Raw genomic sequence first — 19,400 nt, 5'->3', positions numbered from 1 at the left:
AAAAGAACCAATAGATCCGTTTTGGAAGAAGTGCAGCCAGTGTTCCTTAGAGGCCAAGATAGCCAAACATCGTTTCTCATACTTTGGATTTATTGTCAGTAGGGACCAGTTGCTGGAGGATCAGAGAAAAAGAGGAAGATTCCCAGCGAGATGAATTGGCCAAGTGGCAGCATCGATGGACTCAAGCGTGGCAACAGTAGTGAGGTTGGCCCAGGATCGGGCAGTGTTTCGTTCTGGTGTGCACCAGGTAGCTATGGGTCGGTACGAACTCAATGGCACCTAACAACAACAGCAACCCAATGGTCAATTTCCAACCATATAAAGTGATTTTAAAGGACCGATTATCATAATCCTGGTGTGGCACTGTGGGTTAATGCCCCAGACAGCAAAGCTGTTTGAATTGCAAGGCTGGCAATTGAAGCTCACTAGCTGCTCCTTGGAAACCCTATACAAGGTCGCTGTGTGTCGGAACAGACTCAACAGCACTTAACATTATCATAATAGAACTAGTGCAGTCATGTAAAAAGTATATTACAGGAGAGTATTCTCCAAAATATTATGTCCTCCAGGCTGAGGTAGATCTTATTTTTTAAATCTAAATATTTATGAAATGAACACATTTTTTATCACTAAAATTCCTAAAGGATTGGGGGGGGGCAGGGCAGGCTTGCAGGGTATACCCTTTGGTTGGTTGATGATGCGCAGAGGGGACTGTAACCATGACAATGAAATATGATAGGATGAATGTAAAACTAATGTTCTCCCATGTAAACTATCACATATTTCACAATAAAAATTTTCAAAAAAAAAAAAAAGCCTAAAGAAAGCAAAGCGAGTGAACAGAAAACCTACATTTTGTCTGGCAACAGCAGCAATCATCTTACTTCTGCACAAATCAGGGCCTCCTTTGAAATCCGCAACTTGGAACACTCTCGAGATACTCAGACCAGTTTCAATGTCATGATGAAGCCCAAGATCAAACTGTGAGAGTTCAACCATAAAGAAATAAAATGACTAAACATTTTACTCAAAAAGCAATAAGGTTTATTTGTGGTGGAAAGAGGAGTCAAGGAAAAGAGATTAAAGCGTATTTGCCAAGTTTGTTATACTGTGGTGGCTTGTGAGTTGCTGTGATTCTGGAAGCCATGCCACAGGTATTTTAAATACCAGCAGGGTGACCCACGGTGGACAGGTTTCAGCAGAGCTTACAGATGAACATAGATAGGGAAAGGGAGACTGACTACTTCTGGAAACTGAAAACTTTATGAATGGATAGCAGTGGAACACTGTCAGCACCAGAATACTGAATATTGAAACATCATAAAGAGTGCAAGAATATTGTCAAATATAGCGCCAGAAGATGAGCCCCTCAGGTTAGAAGGCACTCAAAATGCGACTACGGAAGAACTGCTTCCTCAAAGAGTTGAGTGTTATGATGCTACTGGAGTAATCAGCCTTCAGAATCTTCATTTGCTGAGGGAGCACATCTCAAAAATGAACAGAAACAGTAGTAAACATCCATTAATAATCGGAACATGAATGTACAAAGTATGAATCCAGGAAAATTGGAAATAGTCTAAAATGAAATGGAATACATAAACATCAGTATCTGATACATTAGTGAGCTAAAATAGACTGGTCCAAGCCATTTTAATTCTGACAATCTGGTTTACTATGTTGGGAATGACAAATTGAGAAATGGTGTTACATTCATCATCGAAAGGTACATTTCAAGACCTGTCTTGAAGTACAACATAGTTTGTGATAAGATATCAATACGCCTACAAGGAATACCAAGGAGCTCTGGTAGCGCAGTGGTTATGAATTGGGCCGCGGACCTTAAGGTCAGCGGTCCGAAACTACCAGACGCTCTGCGGGAGAAAGATGAGGCTTTCTACTCCCATAAAGTTTTACACCCTCGGAAACACTGTACAAGGTTGCTATGGGTCGGAACCGACTCGATGGCACTTAACAACAAGGAATACCAATTAATAACACTATTATTCACATTTATGCACTAACCACTAAAGCCAGTGATGATGTAATTGAAGGATTCTACTAGCTTCTTCAATCAGAAATTGATCAAACATGCAATAAAGATGTACTGGTGATTGGAATGCAAAGGTTCAAAATGAGGAAGGATTACTAGTTGGAAAACATGGCCTTGGTGATAGGAAAAATGCTGAATATCACGAGTTTTGCAAGACCACTGCAAATATTTTTAAACAACATAAATGATGACTATACATACACATGGACCTCACCAGATGGAATACACAGAAATCAAAGTGACAACATCTGTGGACAGAGACGACGGAAAAGCTCCATATCAACAGCCAGACAAGTCCAGAGTCAGACTGTGGGACAGATGATCAACTGTTCATATCAAAGTTCAGGCTGAAGCTCAAGAAAATGAAAACAAGTCCACAGGAGCCAAAATACAGCCTTGAACATAGCCCACCTGAACAACAGATTTGATGCATCAGACACTAAAGACAGAAGAGCAGAAGAGTTGTGGGGTGACATCAAGAACATCATACAGGTAGAAAGTAAAAGGTCACTAAGAAGATAATAAAGAAGGAAAAGGCCAAAATGGATGTCAGAAGAGATTCTGAAACTTGCTTTCCAGTGTAGATGCTAAAGCAAAATGCAAGAAATGAGATGAGATGAATTGAAGTTTCAAAAAGCATCAAAAGATGAATAGAAAGTCACTGTACTATGAAGAAATGGCCAATGTTCAACCATTTCAAGAGGTAGCACATGATCAAGAGCCAATGATATTGAATGAAGAAGTTCAAGGTGTTATCTAAAGGATTGGCAAAGAACAAGGCTCTGGGAATTGATGTAATAATACACATTGAAATCTTTCAACATACTGATGAGGCACTGGAAGCACTCACTCAAATATGCCAAGAAATTTAGACAACTACTTGACCAACTTACTGGAAAAGGTTGGTATTTGTGCCCATTCTAAGGAGAAGTAATCCAACCCTAAGCACAGCAGCAGTGACACCAGAGATGAAAACAGAGGTAATGGCAGAGATTGAGCAGCTGAGGACTCTAGACTCATGGAAAGACAAAGGCTGTGTGCTGGCAGCCAGGAGGCTGGCTTCCAAAATGTCCTTTGGTGGTTTAAACAATTCTGTATTCCAGCGTGGTTTTTTGTTTTGCTATATCCAAAAAAAATAAAATAAAAGGCAGGGGTTTTCTTGATAAAAGCTATGATGATTTTGAGGGAGGAAACGATTCATGAGCTAGAGGGTAGACACATGTTGCCATGGGTGACAAGGCAGGCCGGAGACACAGGAAGGAATGCAGTGGTTAAAGTGAACAGAGGTAGATGCTATTAACTGTTGGTGCATCAAAGTGATTATAACCATGTAATGAAGCAAAGTGTATGATTTGCTGAATGTAAAACTGATGATTTACTCTGTAAACTTTCAATTTACAATAAAAAGTTAAAAAAGTGACCCAACAGAATGCAGAAATCAGACAGTATCATCATCACAGGCAAGTTTGCTAAATACAAAAACAGATGCAACCATTCAGAGGTTCAAGTTAAATTCAGAAGAGGACATGCAACAAGTGATATCATTACTGACGTCATATGGATCTTGGCTGAAAGCAGAGAATACCAGAAAGATGTTTACTTGTGCTTTATTGACTATACAAAGGTTTTCAATTATATGGATCATGACAAGCTTCGGAGAACATTACAGAGAATGAATATTCGGAATACTTATTTGTTCATGAGGTGTCTGTACGTAGACTAAGAGAAGTTGTTCAAAGAGAACAAGGGAACACCTAATGTTTTAAAATAAGGAAAGGTATATGCCAAGGTTGTAATCTCTCACCATACTTATTCAATCTGTATACTGAGCAAATAATCCGGGAAGCTAGATTATATGAAGAAAAATGTGACATCAGGAAAGACGGTCATTAACATCCTGTGATACATAAATGATACAATCTTGCTTGCTGAAAGCAGAGAATTTAAAATACTTTCTGATGAAGATCAAAGACCACAGCCTTTGATATAGGTTGTAACTCAATGTAAAGAAGAAAAAAAAAATCCTCATCAGGGGATCAATAAACAGCATCCATATAAATGAAAAGACAAGTTGTCAAAATATCAGCAGTGTGAGGACTAAGGTGCACCTGACCCAAACCATGGTTATTTTCAATAACCTCATATGCATGTTAACATTGGACAGTGAATAAAGAAGATCATAGAAGAATTTTTACATTTGAGTTATGGTGTTACAAGAGTATTAAAAGTATCATGGGCTGGCAAAAGAACACATCTGTGTTGGAAGATGTACAGCCAGAGGGCTCCTTGGAAGCTAGGATGGCCAGATTTTGTCTCTCATACTTCAGACATATTATCAAGAGGAACCAGTCCCTGGAGAAGGATGCCATGCTTGGTAAAGTGGAGGGTCAGAGAAAAAGAGTAAGCCCCCAATGAGATGGACAGGCACAGTGGCAGCAGCAATGGACTCAAGTTTAGCAATGATTGTGAAGTTGGCACAGGACCCAGCAGTGTTTTCTTCTGTTGTACACAGTAGGGTTGCAATGAGTTGGTACCTACATGGTGGCACCTAACATCAAAAACAACAGGAGAAAGCAGTATTAGAGAAGGACCAAGATATCAGTGAAGAAAAACAACAAAACCCAAATAAAAACAGTGGAATGTAACCAAGAAGGGCACTTTTCAACATGAATCCAGAGGAAAACTACAAGGGTAAGAAAAAATTAAAGCCTCCCCATTATGCATCCTCTCTACTGTTGATTCAAAAAAGTCGATCTGAGGAAAAACTTTTTAAACTAAGAAAATTAACCATGCTAATAATTTATAATCCTACCTTTTGATTTTAGCTGTCATGACACTTTAAAAGAATGCTATCCTGAAAAGATCTACCTCTACTTGTAAGATACAAAACAAACATGACATTATACAATCAAGGGATATTTTTAGGGTAAGATTTTTCAGCTCCTCAGAAAAGGCTGGAAATCTGTTCCCATAAAGATTATAATCTAGGAAATCCTATGATGCGGTTTAAGTCATTGGTTTGCCATGAGTTGCAACAGACTCAACAGCACACATTTTAGGTCTCAAAAAAGCTACCAAAGTAGTCTGTTATGGATATCCACCAAAAACAATGTGTAACTGGGTATCCAACTCATTTGGCTCATTTAAAAAAAAAAAAAAAAATTAGAAAAAAAGACTTTGTTTAGTTTTCTTTCCTTCAAATTCTGATTCTGGCATATCACTGAATCTTTTCATTATTGTGTAGTACATAAGGTCATTTACGCTCAATACAATGCAAATACTAACGAACATGCATCAAATCTCTATACACCACACATATTAAAAATTAAGAGCGGAGGATAAATATCTAAAAAGCTTTGTCTTAGCTGTCTAAGAAAAAGGACTATTAATAGCCATTAAAGAACAAGTTTAAGAGTTTTTAAAAATTCATGAAAAAACGGAAGAGATAATGGAATTTTCCCACCAACGTTGTGAAGCCCCATATTTTTGAACAGCCAGCCAAGTGGCTAGGTTATAAGGGAAAAACAATATGTGTTTCTCAAAAATTTCCAGTGTATGCATTTTCCTTAAATGTGGTTAATAGCTCTACAAGCTTATTGTCCTAAATGGAACAGTTTGGTCTTTGGCTCAATGCTTATCAAAAAGTATTAAGTAGAATGCTAAAATTCCGTTTGAACATTTTTACTGAAAACAAATGTGGGAAATGAACACAAGAGAAACCTCAAACCCACTCCCACCAAGTAAATTTCAATACCTAGTGATCCTATGTAGGGGTTCTCAGGCTGTAAATCTTTATGGGACCATCTTTTCCCAAAAGAGCACCTGTTAAGTTTTAACTGTTGACTTATTATCCCATGTCACCAGGATTACTGACAAAGAGGCAGGCATATTAATGTAGGACACAGCCAAATATGCTAATGAATCATATTAATTTAGTTTCTCTGAGAATCAAAGCATACAAGTGTTTACTGGCCTTTGAAAATTTGAGCTCTGGTGAGTTCACTTGTACTTCATTTTCTAGCCTTCATTTTAAAAATCCATAATAGGGCACTTCACAGTGGTATCCTAGGGTCAGGGACAATGCCATCTCTGGGCAGAAAATATACTCAGGATGGCTGCATGAAGGTTAACTAATGCCATACCATAGAGACACAAAGTGAAACAATCAGTTTTGTCACATGAAAACCTAGTACAAACTGGGACCAATGGACTCTTGTCTAATTATCAAGGTTAATGATAGTAGTAATAATTCATAGATTATTCACAGTCATTAAACTTTTAAAACCGACTTAACCAAACAATGGCTTCCTTTGCCAACCCAGAAGAACACTTAAAAACAAACCATCTTGTTGGTGTTCTCATTTGGGCACAAAATCATCCTTTTACAGTTTAGCCAAAATTTATGTGGTATGAAACAAATAATATTAGGTATTTTCACTGCTACACCATTTGATTTTATCTGCAAATATGCTACGTACTACTTACTAGGCAGACAAATTACCTAGATAAGAAAAGTTCTGAGTTCTTTGATCTGAATGAAAGCTGGGATCAAAATTCAGGACTTTCTTTGAGTCCTTTCAACAGTAACACTGAAAATTTTCCAGAAAGTTGTATATGCGTATGTAGAAACAAAAGCTTTATGTTAATTATTAAACAATTTCTTAAACATCTTAGTCAGACCCTAACCAAATAATATCCTGTTTTCAATTAAGTAAATTTAATTATTTATGTTCATCACTATAAAATCTTTCAAGGAGAAATATTGGGTTCCTTTTTTTGTTTAAAGTAATACATAATACTAACTGCCTGTCCAGAAGATGAGTACTCAGAAATAAGATATAAACCGCTTTCAGGGAAAAATATGCATGCATTTATTTTTAAGTATTCCCAGTGAGGGGGGAAAAAAAATTCAACATCTTTAAAAATGTGTTTATTTTTAAAAAAATCAGTTGTGTACAAAAGTGTTTCGTAGTTTTTAATTCTCAAGACAAATACCCAACCACCACCCACAGCCCACCCTACTTCAATGGTCTTTCTGGTAACCCACCCATTTCCCCCTTACAGGAAGTTAATGGCTCAGAACAGACCCTCCTACAGAATTTATCATCACTAACAAGTGTTTAGAATAGAGATCTAAAGAAGCTAACAAGCAAGGTTCTTTCTCAGTGAGGTTAATGAGAATCCCTATAATGGCAGTAGGCTTCCAGCAGACACCACAACAAAGCACCATCAATTGCTGAAAGCTAAAAAATAGATACTGTTTTCAATAGCATTTCATTTTCTATTGAAAAGGTCTTTAAATTACATTAAATAAGTCTCTTTCCCCCCAAAGAAATAGTCTAGCTTTTATTATGATGCCTGGAAAAAGGAAGTAACAGCAAACAGACAAGGATCATTAACAGCACAGTGCAATGATTTGTATCCACTCATCTTCTAGAACCAAACTGAAAAACTGTGCCTCACTGATTATACATATAGCAGCATGGTTGGAATAACCAAGCACGAGATGACACAGTCACAATGTACACTTAGATGATGATCACAGGTTTATGAGGGTAGATCAGTCCAATAAAGCAGAAACAGAACAAAAGGGGCAGAGAGCTATTAACATTCCCCTACTCTTATGCCACAAGATTTTTGATCCATGTTGCAACAGTGCAAATAGAACATGTGACATAATATGTAGACACTTCAGGAAAGTCACACTTTGGAAAAAATAAAAGGCTATTCATCAGTAAATACTTCAAGTTGCCTTCTTCCCCAGTGACAGCAACTGGCTGATGTTATGCATTTATTTTAAATTGGTATTAAAGTAATGGAAATGCAAAATTTTAGAATGGTTTGTACCCTGGAATTGAAATTCCTTAAACTATAAAAAGTGATTAATACATCATTTATAAAAGCTCATGAAATAAAATGAACTGTAAACAGAAGCTTCCTTTTTCTTATCTGGACATTGTTTCCATCTATATACAGGAAAGTATACCCAGCTCTAGCTCTTCCCTGCTTGAATCCACCTTAAATCTTTAAAACAGCAAAAATCTTAACTTCCTGTGCTGCTAAATAGGATTATGAAAATATTATCAGTTCCCTATTGCAGGGTTTTAAAAATCTAAATCAGGCATACACTAATAGCCAAGATTTGTTTTTCACATTTATGAACTTACTAAGCAGCCTAAACATTATTAACACAATATGCTGCATTCTGCAGTACATAAATAAGCAAACTGTTTTAATTGCCAATTCTTTCTTACAGATACTTAAAAATAAAAAACATTTTGCATAGTTTTAAGTGCCACCAACAATCACAAATGTGATGTACTCCCCCACTAAAAAAAAAAAAAAAAAAAAAAAAAAGAAATCCAGTCTTAATTCCATTTAATAATAGATTATTTCCCTAAAAAGCAAAATATTCTGACTACAAACATTTAATATATCCTTGGACATATTACGGGGTTTAAGTTACCCAAAGCCACAACTCTAAACATTTGGGGAAGCCAATTCAGAGCACTTAATTTAGTACTAAGTTCCTCAAATATTTAGGTATATACTGCTATATACTTATTTGGACCACAAACTACTACTCATTCATTCTGTAGTCAAATATGATACAACTAATTATTTCTTTTTTTGAAAATCAGGCATAGAGTCAGGAAATACACCCAATTACAAAAATAACAATAATAACACATACTAGGGAAAAAGCTCCCTGCCCTAAGTGGGATTGAACTCTATTTTTTTTAACCATGCTTTTTAAAGTCCATAAAATTGACAAATCTCAGAAATACTGAAAATTATAAAAATAATTTCCACCAGGGTACTTCTTATGTCTAAACTTTTAGTGTCTTCGTTCCAAACATTTAAGATAAGAGGGGTAAACAAAGCAGTTGCCTTAATTTATGTCTGGGGAAATAAATCTACCTGTAGAGAAGTGAAAAACAACATTAACAAAAAGTACAGTAGGAAATGTACCGGAAAGGAAAGTAGGAATATTATCACATTATATGTAAATGAGGTAAATAAATTTTTATAATAAAAAGTCCATTACAGAGAACCTTACAAACCAAATTATCACCATACTTTTTAGTTTCCTGGGCACTAGGGATGTGAAACTATAGTTAGATGAGCAGGTACCCTCTGGGCTAAGTATAAAAATCAAAGGCAAGATATAGCTGCCTCCAAAAAGGAAATTAACTTCTGCGTTCTCGCTTTTATCTAACCACAGGACAACTAAACTTACCCTGATAATATAGGCAAATAGTAAACTATGCAGATGTAGTCAATAATTCTTAAAAATCCAAATATTACTTATGTCACCAAGTCAACCGCCACTAAAAAAATTAATTCTGACCAATAGAGCAAAACAAAAACTGTCCACATTTTCACATTCCCATTTAACTTCAAAAAATAAAGTATAAGATTTTAACTGCTTAAAATAAATAAAGAAAAATTTTGTTTCCTTTGGCATCTTTAGAAAATAACTAAACTACAACAGTAAAAGATGATTGTATAAAGAAATTTATGCTTCAGTGAACATATGGGGGAAAAAACATAGCAACCTGTGTTAATTATGCAATAATACCAACTACAAGAGTTTACTGCTGATTAAGAAAGCCCTATAAGTTTTTGGAAGAACCTTCACATCCTTACCATTACAATATACTTCATAAATTTTTAAAAAAATTATTGCTTTTAGTATTAAGATTATTGAGAAGTCAAATGAAGTTATGCTGAATTTATGATTCAAAAAAATTATTTTCCAAACACTTAACCATTATAATTTAGGATAAATAATACTTTAAGAAAACAAACCTTTTATGATTTTTCTATATACAGTCTTACTTTAATTCAGTCTAATTCTGTTAGAATTTTGTTATTTTGCATTGGTCCTGACAATTTCATAAGAATTATATTTCTACATATAGGACTGCCTGCATAAGTCACTCCAACATTCATAAAGTGGTCATATTAGTATTTGAGCTTGTCAAACTAAGAATTTTCAAACTTTTGAACTTAGAACGAAATGTAACTTTAATATGAATAATGTCTGACTATGTACAAGAGAAGGTAAAGTGTTCAATTCTCTTATTATCAGAAACATCATAAAGAAAGCTAGGTTTGTAACACACTTCTATTCCTATGTGCATGTGAGGTATGTACAGTAAAACACCAACACAGCTTCCATGTGTCAATACGGGCAAAATGCAAGCAAGAGTGATTTTTAAAGTAGCCAATAAACCAACCTCTATTAAGCCCAAAATTAGGCTACAAAACTACTGCAAACAGTTGATTGCATCCTTGCAAGTTCTCAGAAGAAAATTTAATCTACTAAGACAGTTTTAAAAATAGAAAGATGTCAAGTTCACCGCAAAACTAAATTGGATTCTTTCATTAAATCTGGGAATACTGCAACATCAAGTATTTACTGGTTTTGTAAGAGAAATAAAATTGGCAGCTCCATTTTCACAATATTACGTACATAGGAGAGCTTTAAGAGTGTTTCAAGAACTGTGACAAAACATTCCACGCCTATGACCTAAAAATGGAGCAAGGGCTACTGTCTCTTAGCACACTTCCCCACCAAATACAGAACATTTGCTGTGTGTGGTAGAGGGGAAAAAATAGATATGATGCCCTAGTCTGTTGACAAGGGCAAAGGCTCTGAATAAGGTCACCATCTTCAATGCTGGATAAATTCTCAGATGCTTAAAATGGTGGTCTTTGCAGCTACCCATCCTAAGAAGTCAAGTACAAGCATGCAGGTCAATTCACAGGCACAGAGGATCCATGTTAAAAACAGGTAAGGTAGCTGTGATGCAACACCAACAATTTGAATGGCCCTGACACACTCAAAATAGTATCTTAATTATTCAACAAAATCCTGAAGCAAACTCTTGCTAGTCTTGGTACACTGCTAAATGCTAAAGTAGCATGTTTTTTCCATGGTTTTAGCTTAGCTCAAAGAATTTTACACTACCAAGTAAGAAAAAAATTAAAGTATTTCCCCTTTTTAAATTTACACAGACGTTTAATTAGCTTTATTTACAGAGCAGGTTTGTTTTGTTTTTGTTTTTCTCAGTCTCCAATGGTGCCTAGGTAACATCATTAGGCAAGAATGCCAGTTTAAAAGAAATCTATGCAGAATTCTAAAAATAACAGATGTTGATACTCCTCAAGAAGGACAAGCTTGACTATCAGCAGCTCTCATTCTACTCCTCAGTTACTCAGGAGCAATTCTGTTGCAGTCTCTACATCCCATGATTTTGAAGACAAGGCCACTATTACTGCATTCTGTAGAGAAGAAACAGGGATAGATATAAAATAAAATCTCAAACATTTAAAAACTTCTTTCTGTTCTTTAAGTTTTGTTGCAAATGCATCTATAGAATCACTGATTTTAATAACAGAAAGAAAAAATTTTAAATCAAAACTCTATTTAGGAAACACAAACAAACAAAAAACTATGTTTAGACATACCACTTATTCTTGAACTACTTTTGTCACATAAGGTTTAGCAGCAATTGTTTAAAATGAATCAAAGTATAAAAATCAAGTACTTACCCTATCAAAGCCCATAGCACATAGATTTTCTATTTTTTTGGTGTACTCTGGACTAGAAACTGGTGCTCCAGCATACACATGTGCCCAAAGTCGAGCTGTCTGTTTGAACATTTCAGGATTTTGTTTGTACTATATAGGGGGGATAAAAATGGATTCACATGACCATACAGTTATAATGTCTACGACTGGTAGTTCAACTCTTCCATTACCCAAGCTTACTTTTTTTCTAAATTACTAATTTACATTTAAAATATGATTGATTTTCCATTGCAAACAAGCAAATCCTCAGGAAAAGACTACTTACCCTAAAACTTTGATTCACAAGTTGTATTAGTTGAAGACAAAGACATAACATTTATCAACTCTAATCTCCAATTTCAAATAAGCAGCAGAATACTAACACTAACTGTATTTTAGAGACGTTTTAAACACTGTGCACCTGCAAACGTTATCCAAGTAAATACCGAATTACAAGCTTTGGAAATCATGTATACATTAACTAAAATGTAACCAACTTTTGTGTTAAACATAGCTCAAGCTAGAAAATAACTAGATTTTACTGTTTTGCTATAGCTGTTACTAGTGGATAGCGATTTAAGGGTGAAGTCCTAACACATAATATGATTTGAAATGATTACTGACTCACTATGGAGCGCTTTAAAAATACATAGGGTCTCCAATCAACTCGATGACAACTATAGAACAATATAGATGGTTCTTTAAAAGGTAAGACTTACCACATGTACAGGAAAGATGTCAATTTAGTATGAAATATTTGGGGACAACCATTACTTCCTGGTGTGGCGCTGCAGGGTAAACACTGGACTGCCAAATGAAAGGTTGGCAGCTCAAACCCACCAGCCGCTCCTCAGAAACCCTATACAGGATCCCTATGAGTTGAAACCGACTTGACAGCACTTAACAACAATTACTTGATAAAGTAAATATAAACAGAAAGTATTTATTCACTTTGAGATAAATAATAGTAGCGCATATAGCAAAATTAATGCACATATGTGGATAACTAAGAGCTATCCAGTGACAAATAGGCTCTTGTAGTCAGAAGAATGATCAGCACAGAACTATCTATGATAGATAAAACACTTCTCAAGGGAAATACAAAAGTTTCCCAGAAGAGGTAATATATAAAGTCTTAAAGAATGAAAAGGTGCTTGCTAAGTGGAAAAGGAGTAAGTGGTAATTTTAGACAAAGTAAACATGGCAGATTGGATGAAAAGACAGGTAGAAGAAGTGTATGCACTATTGAAGTCTGAGGAACAAAACTTTGAGAGATGAAGCTAGGTTTGTATATAGTTCAACTCTTAACTCAGCAAATTAAAGAATTTGAACTCAATTAAGTTTGGTGACAGTGAAGCTACTAAAATGATCTAACAAGAGAGACATGGACAGAGCTATGTTCTATGCAGCATTATTCAAAAAGCAAAAAGATAAAAACTACTAAGTGCTCATCAATAGATAAATGGATAAACAAAATGTAACACATTGACACAAGGGAATTTTATAAGATAAGAATAGCTACAGAGACCAATGCTCAGTGTGGCTACCAGGAAGGTAGGGGTGAGTGTGGAGAGAAGGGGAAGCACGCCCAAGACAGTTGTTTTTAAGTACTGTCACCTTGGTTCTGACTCATAGCAGCCCAATATAGAGTTTTCAAGGAGTGACTGGTGGGTATGAACTGCCAACATTGTGGTTTGCAGTTCACTGCTGATTCTACTGTGCCACACCAGGGGTTCTCCCAAGATACTAGACACTTGACCAAGATAAACGTCACTAAGAAGTACACAAGAATTAAAGGGAGTTTTTTGGTAAACAGTATCACAAATGTAATTTTGCATCAACACAAAGAACAATTAAAAAATATGTTATCAGTCTTAATGTGTATAGGGATGAATATGTGAACTGAGTACATACATGTGTGTATGAACATACATCCATATACAATGGGACTTAAAGACATTTGTGAAAAAATTCCATTATCTCTTTAAGTCCATATGGTCCATGAAAATTTTAAATCCCCTTCACATACATAATAAACCACAAAGGGGGACATAGTTATGGATATTTCTTATACATAATCACACAGACTAAGTTTCTGAGTTTGAAGGCTTAGGACCACAGTCTCCAGACAACTAGGTTAACTGGTATAATATAGTTCATATAGTGTTCTACATCACAACATGGTGAGTCTTGTCTGGGGTCCTCAAGTAGCAACTACTAATCTCTACTTTCATGGAACAAAGCAGTAAGAAAAGAAGGAAACCAAAGACTCTGAGAAGAATGCTGTGACCAGGGTCACATTAGATGAATCCTGATAGAATGGGAGAAAAAATTCAAACTCAAAAGTACAGACTTACTGGGCTAATTGTGACTAGAGGACTTCCTAAGACTAATATTCTGAGACAGTCTTTAAACTTTGAACTCAAACTATCCCTGAGGTCACTTTTTAGCTAACTGAAAGATTGGCTCATAAAATAAATAATATCACTAGTGAGTAATGAATGGAGCTCTGTAAAAGCTTATAGGAACTACAATCCTGGAAGATGCCAACTTATTCAACTGTATGTTGTTTCCATTGATCTAGCTTTCCTTCTTCTTGCCTTCTCATTTTTGTTTTAAGGTTAATTATTGACTATTTTGGTCTCATACAGTTAATTGTTTAAGGTGATAGTGTTTATTTAATAAAGTTGACACGATAATTTTCTATATCCTAGTTTCAGTGAGTATCTGGGACCTTAAAGCTTGAGAGTAATCATCTGAAATAAAACTACTGGTCTCCATTCATATTACACAAAAGAGAATGAAAGAAAGCAAAGGACCAAATAAACTAGTCCATGGGATTAATTTCTCACATGAACCACAACCTCTTTTAACCTGAAATCACCACTACCAACCACTCTTAACCAGGGAGAAAACAAAGGTCCTGGATAGAAAGAGAGAAAAAAAGTTAAAAACAAAATCAAATTCCTAAAAAAGGTTAGCTGCACAAGACCAACAGAGACTGGAGAACCCCAAGATGACGGACCTAAAATAACCTTTGAATTTGGAATTGGAAGCTATTTCTGCAGGTCATTGTAGTATTTTGGTCACATACTACACTGGCTTATAAAATAAACACTATCACCTTAAACATTAACTATGAGACCAAAATAGTCAACAGTTACCCAAAAATAAAAATGAGAAGGCAAGAAGAAGGAAAGCTAGATCAATGGAAACAGAACATACAGAGGGAAAATAATGACAATGACAGAATTATAAAAATTGTAACCAATAGCACAGAACAATTTGTATAAAAATTGTTAAAGGGGAACTGAATTTAATATCAAACCATCTATCTAAAGCAAAAATGAGAAAAATTAGAAGGCAATGACACTAAAGTATTAGAAGTGGTACAACCAAAACAGAATGAATGAAAATGATGACACATTATGAAAAATGTAATCCAGTATCACTGAATAATTTATGTAGAAATTATTAAATGGAAACCTAATTTGCTATGTAGACTTGTACCTTAAACATAAAATATTAAAAAAAAAAAAAGAAATCTGAGATAAAGCTAGGTTTGAAGAGAGTTCATCTCATCTAAGACCTCTTCAACTTTAAAGAATTTAGACTCAATTGATTATAGTAAAATTATAAAACAATTTAGTTTAGTGAAACAAAATTTGCATTTCATAAAACTAAACTATCAATGTAGAAGACAGAGGAGAGAAGGAAGAAGCTGAAGAAGGAAAATCTACCAGAGCAGCTGAAATGAGAAATACAAAGATTTTTAACTAAGGCAATCAGAGGAAGTATATAAAATTGGTAATGTGCTGAGGGATTCATGAAGTACTCAGATTGAGCTATCCAGCTGCAAATATTGGCTCTTGTGCTAAGGAGAGAGGTCAACCCAAAACATTTGATCTATATACAAATGATACCAGAGTGAATACAATCATCCAAGTTAAGAGTGAAAAATGAACAACATCAGAGCCAGCCCAGGTAATATGTTTAAACAACAGGAAAAAGATGAGAAATAACTGTAGAAGAAAGACGACAGTGCCTCAGAAGTCCAGGGAGAAAAACATTTCTAGAAGGAAAAAAGGATACTCAGCCTAAGGGCAAAAGTTGACAAACTTTTTAAAGGACCAGACAACAAACATTTTAGGCCACCCAGTTTCTGTTGCAACTCTTGCCACTGTAGCTGAAATAAATGAACAAATGTGTGGCTGTATCCAAGAAATACTATTTATATAAACATGTGTATGAATCTAGTTGCCTGACCCCTGCCTTAGGAAGATCCAGTAAGATCAGAATTATAAAATATCTACTGAATTTTATATTCATAAGGTCACTGACTATACTATCAATTCAGTGCCACAGTAAGAGCATATTAGAAGTATCATTAGGGATGAGTCATTGAATAGAGGAGACATATAGGTATAATTCTTTCAACTTTTCTGTATGCTTGGAAATTTTCATGAAAAACTATCACACACCTAATTAAACTAGTATGTTAAAAATCATTATGTTTTCACAATAACACCTGACAAAATACTGTAAGAAACTCATTTCCAAATTTAGTCTCAATAGTTTGGTAATGTGTTAATATTGCAAACACTGATGCAAAGACTCAGTTAAGTATAAAGAAAGTCTTTCAAAAGAAGCCATCTTACCTGATTTGCTACTACTGCATCCTGTGGATCATCTGGTTCTGCAGCTGCCAACAGTGCTTGCAAAGACAGTAATACCGTACGCAGAGTCATTGCAGCCGCCCTAAAGTTTAAAACAAGAAAACATCCTGTTAAACAGGCTCTGCACAGCAAAAATAAAATGGAAGTTTTCAGGATTCTAAAGACATAAAAACTACAGGAGTTAAAGTAATTTAGATTTTATCTTAATCATGTAGTTCTTGTTAAGTTAGAAAAATTTATAATTACCTATTTGCCTATTGTATTTTTTTTTTTTTTTAACTTTCTTTCAATGGTACTATAAAACAATTAATACTAGGATACTTCAAAAAGTTTGTGGGAAAATTTCAATCCTATTTATCTGTGAGCTTTTTTGAGGCCCTGTCATATGATCAGCTATGCTTTGACTTTCAAAGAAAGCCTAAAATCACTGCATAACACTATGAATAGAGCAAGTTTTCTGCTTTTAAGACATCTTGAATTCATGCTTTTAAATATATGTATGAGGGTAAATCAGAAACTAGTGCTACTAGGGTTCCAGTTCATACACGCATGGGTTTATTCTAAACAAAACACATTTAAACCCATGTGTATTGCTGAGAGACCTTGTCTGTAGCTACTGACTGATTGCAGAGACACATTTAAATGTGTTTTGTTTGGAATAAATGAAACAGTACTGGTGATAAAAAGGCCAAGAACATTGTGTTGAGAGATTTTTTTCCCCCTTCAGGACAATATACTTGCTCATTCTTGTATGTCCTACAAGAAACCTTACCTAAATATGTCCTACAAGAAACCTTACCCCACCATTCATCTCACAGCCCTTATCTTGCATATCTTCACAGAACTTTTGTTCCATAAACTCAAAGAACATTTCCAAGGAACATGATTTGAGTCCCTCTCAAAGGTGACGTAAATAGAAGAGCACAGAATTCTTTGGGGGAAAAGGGTTAGAAAAATAAAAAAATGCCTTCAGAAGTATAAAGACCTAAATAAAGCATATGCTGAGAAGCAACAGCTTCACATTTTGATAGTTTGGTTTTATAAAAGTTTCTATGATTTTTACATACAGGGTCTTGATGGCATGCTGTAGGTTAAGTACTGGACTGATAACTACAAGGTCAGTGGTTTAAAGCCACCAGCTGCTCCTTAGGAACTCTGTACAGGGATCCTATAAATGGGACTGACTTGATGGCACTTAATAACAACAGTGATTTAATTGCAATAGTTTGAGTCACCTTCATATGTAGCAAACAATCTAGAAAATGGATATACACATATTCAGCAAGAATTCTTGATATTTCTGTTTAACAGCTAAAAAACGGTTCTACAATTAATACTGAAATATTTACAAATAAGCATAATATTGGAGTATTTTAAATGATGGATAACATTAAATAGTATGCTCATTTTTACCATACAAATTAGATTCTAATCCAATCTTTTCCAACTGAGTTCCTCATCTGAATTACAGAACATAGACACTATTTTCTCTATCTTCCAAAAATGGTAATGGTACATAATTAGTACAATCCTAGATGCTTAGGGAAATTACTGGGTGGCTCAACCCCTAAATATGCACAGCTGCTAACCAAAAGGTTGCAGGTTTGAATCCATCCAAAAGGCATTAGACAAGAAAGGATGGGCAATATATTTGTACTTGCAAAACATCAGTCACTGAAAAAAATACATAGCACAGTTCTTCTCTAAGATGAGGTTGCCATCAATTGCTGTTGACTTGATAGCAACTGGTTCTTTTAAAAACCTTAGGAGGATATTCACTTACTACTTACAATAAATGACTTAAATGGATCTCACAAAGTATGAAACTCCAACCAGCAACACCTGACAACTTACAAGAAATGCAAATTCTCAACTCCATTCTGTGTGCCACCGAGACGACTTTGACTCACAGTATCCCTGTACAGGGTTTCTGAGGCTGTATTTCTTTTACCAGAACGGAAAGCCTCATCTTTCTCCTCAGGATTGGTAGATTCGAACTGCTGACCTTGCAGTTAGCAACTGAGCTTGTAATCCACTACACACTATGAGGATTCCTTCATAAACACACTGATCAGGAATGCTGGCGGGTGGGGTGTATTTTAAACAGACATTTCAAGAGAGTCTGATACATACTATTGTTTCAGAAATATCACAGCTTAAGTCAATTGAGAAAGGCTGTTCTAAACCAGTAATTAAAATCTTTATCAATGTTCCAAATTTCCCTAATGGCTCACATAAGTTTGTTTTTTTTTTACCAACAGTTGTAACATCTTTAGTATGGATAATATTCTCTAAAGACAAGAGTCAAAACAAAAAAGTCAAATCTTGTACTGTCATTATTTTAATAAGAATATATACCCCAGCATGGAACTGCTGGACCATAGGCATGTTTAGTTTTAATTTGCTATTACAGTGTAAACAGGTTGAAGCATATTCCTATTAGCAATGCCTGACAGTCAACTGCATATATATTATTGTTGATGGGTCAATTCTGACTCACAGTGATCTCATAGGACACAGTAGAATTGTTCCACAAAGTTTTCTTTTGTTATAAATTTACAGAAGTAGATTTCCAGGTCTCTCTCTTGCAGAGCTAATTGTGTGGGTTCAAATAACCAACCTTTCAGTTAGCAGCTGTATGTTTAATCATTGTGCAACCAGGGCTCCTGCATGTGCAATGGTATCTGTGATATTAATTTATATGTCCCTGACGACTACTGATGGTACCCAGAGTTTACTCCACCATTTGTCTGTCAGTTTGTCTTATTGTGTTGGCTTGTGAGTTGCTGTGACTCTGAAAGCTATGCCACCGGTATTTTAAATACCAGCAGGGTCACCCATGGTGGACAGGTTTCAGCTGAGCTTCCAGACGAAGACAGACTAGGAAGAAAAAGTGACGACTACTTCTGAATCACTAGTCACCAAAAACATTATGAATAGCAGAGAAACACTGTGCCGGAAAATGAGCCCCTCAGGTTGGAAGGCACTCAAAATGCGACTTAGGAAGAGCTGCCTCCTCAAAGTAGAGTTGACTGTGATAACCAGAAAGTAGTAAAGCGCGTGGGGGAAAAGCCCGTGGGACCTTCATTTGTTGT

General features: G+C 35.4%; 1 protein-coding gene across 3 annotated transcripts in view; it reads right to left on the bottom strand.

The window, feature by feature from the left end:
* Positions 1-10,422: 10,422 nt before the first annotated feature.
* Positions 10,423-19,400, bottom strand: part of UBE2K (ubiquitin-conjugating enzyme E2K) — a 79,665-nt gene continuing 70,687 nt past the window's right edge. Inside the window, exons 3-5 of one of the 3 annotated variants that reach the window (XM_006873222.1) lie at positions 16,288-16,387; positions 11,612-11,740; positions 10,423-11,341 (exon numbers count right to left, since the gene is read on the bottom strand). In XM_006873222.1, coding sequence (XP_006873284.1) covers positions 11,267-11,341; positions 11,612-11,740; positions 16,288-16,387 — 304 coding nt within the window. In that variant the 3' untranslated portion in view covers positions 10,423-11,266. The remainder of the gene's footprint in view (positions 11,342-11,611; positions 11,741-16,287; positions 16,388-19,400) is intronic. The other 2 variants (XM_006873220.1, XM_006873221.1) reach the window with 2 other exon arrangements.

The sequence above is a fragment of the Chrysochloris asiatica genome, unplaced genomic scaffold (genome assembly GCF_000296735.1).
Source record: "Chrysochloris asiatica unplaced genomic scaffold, ChrAsi1.0 scaffold00230, whole genome shotgun sequence".
NCBI classification, from domain to species: Eukaryota; Metazoa; Chordata; class Mammalia; order Afrosoricida; family Chrysochloridae; genus Chrysochloris; species Chrysochloris asiatica.
The sequence above is the reverse complement of the archived record's forward strand: the minus strand, read 5'-3'. Positions and strand labels throughout refer to the sequence as shown.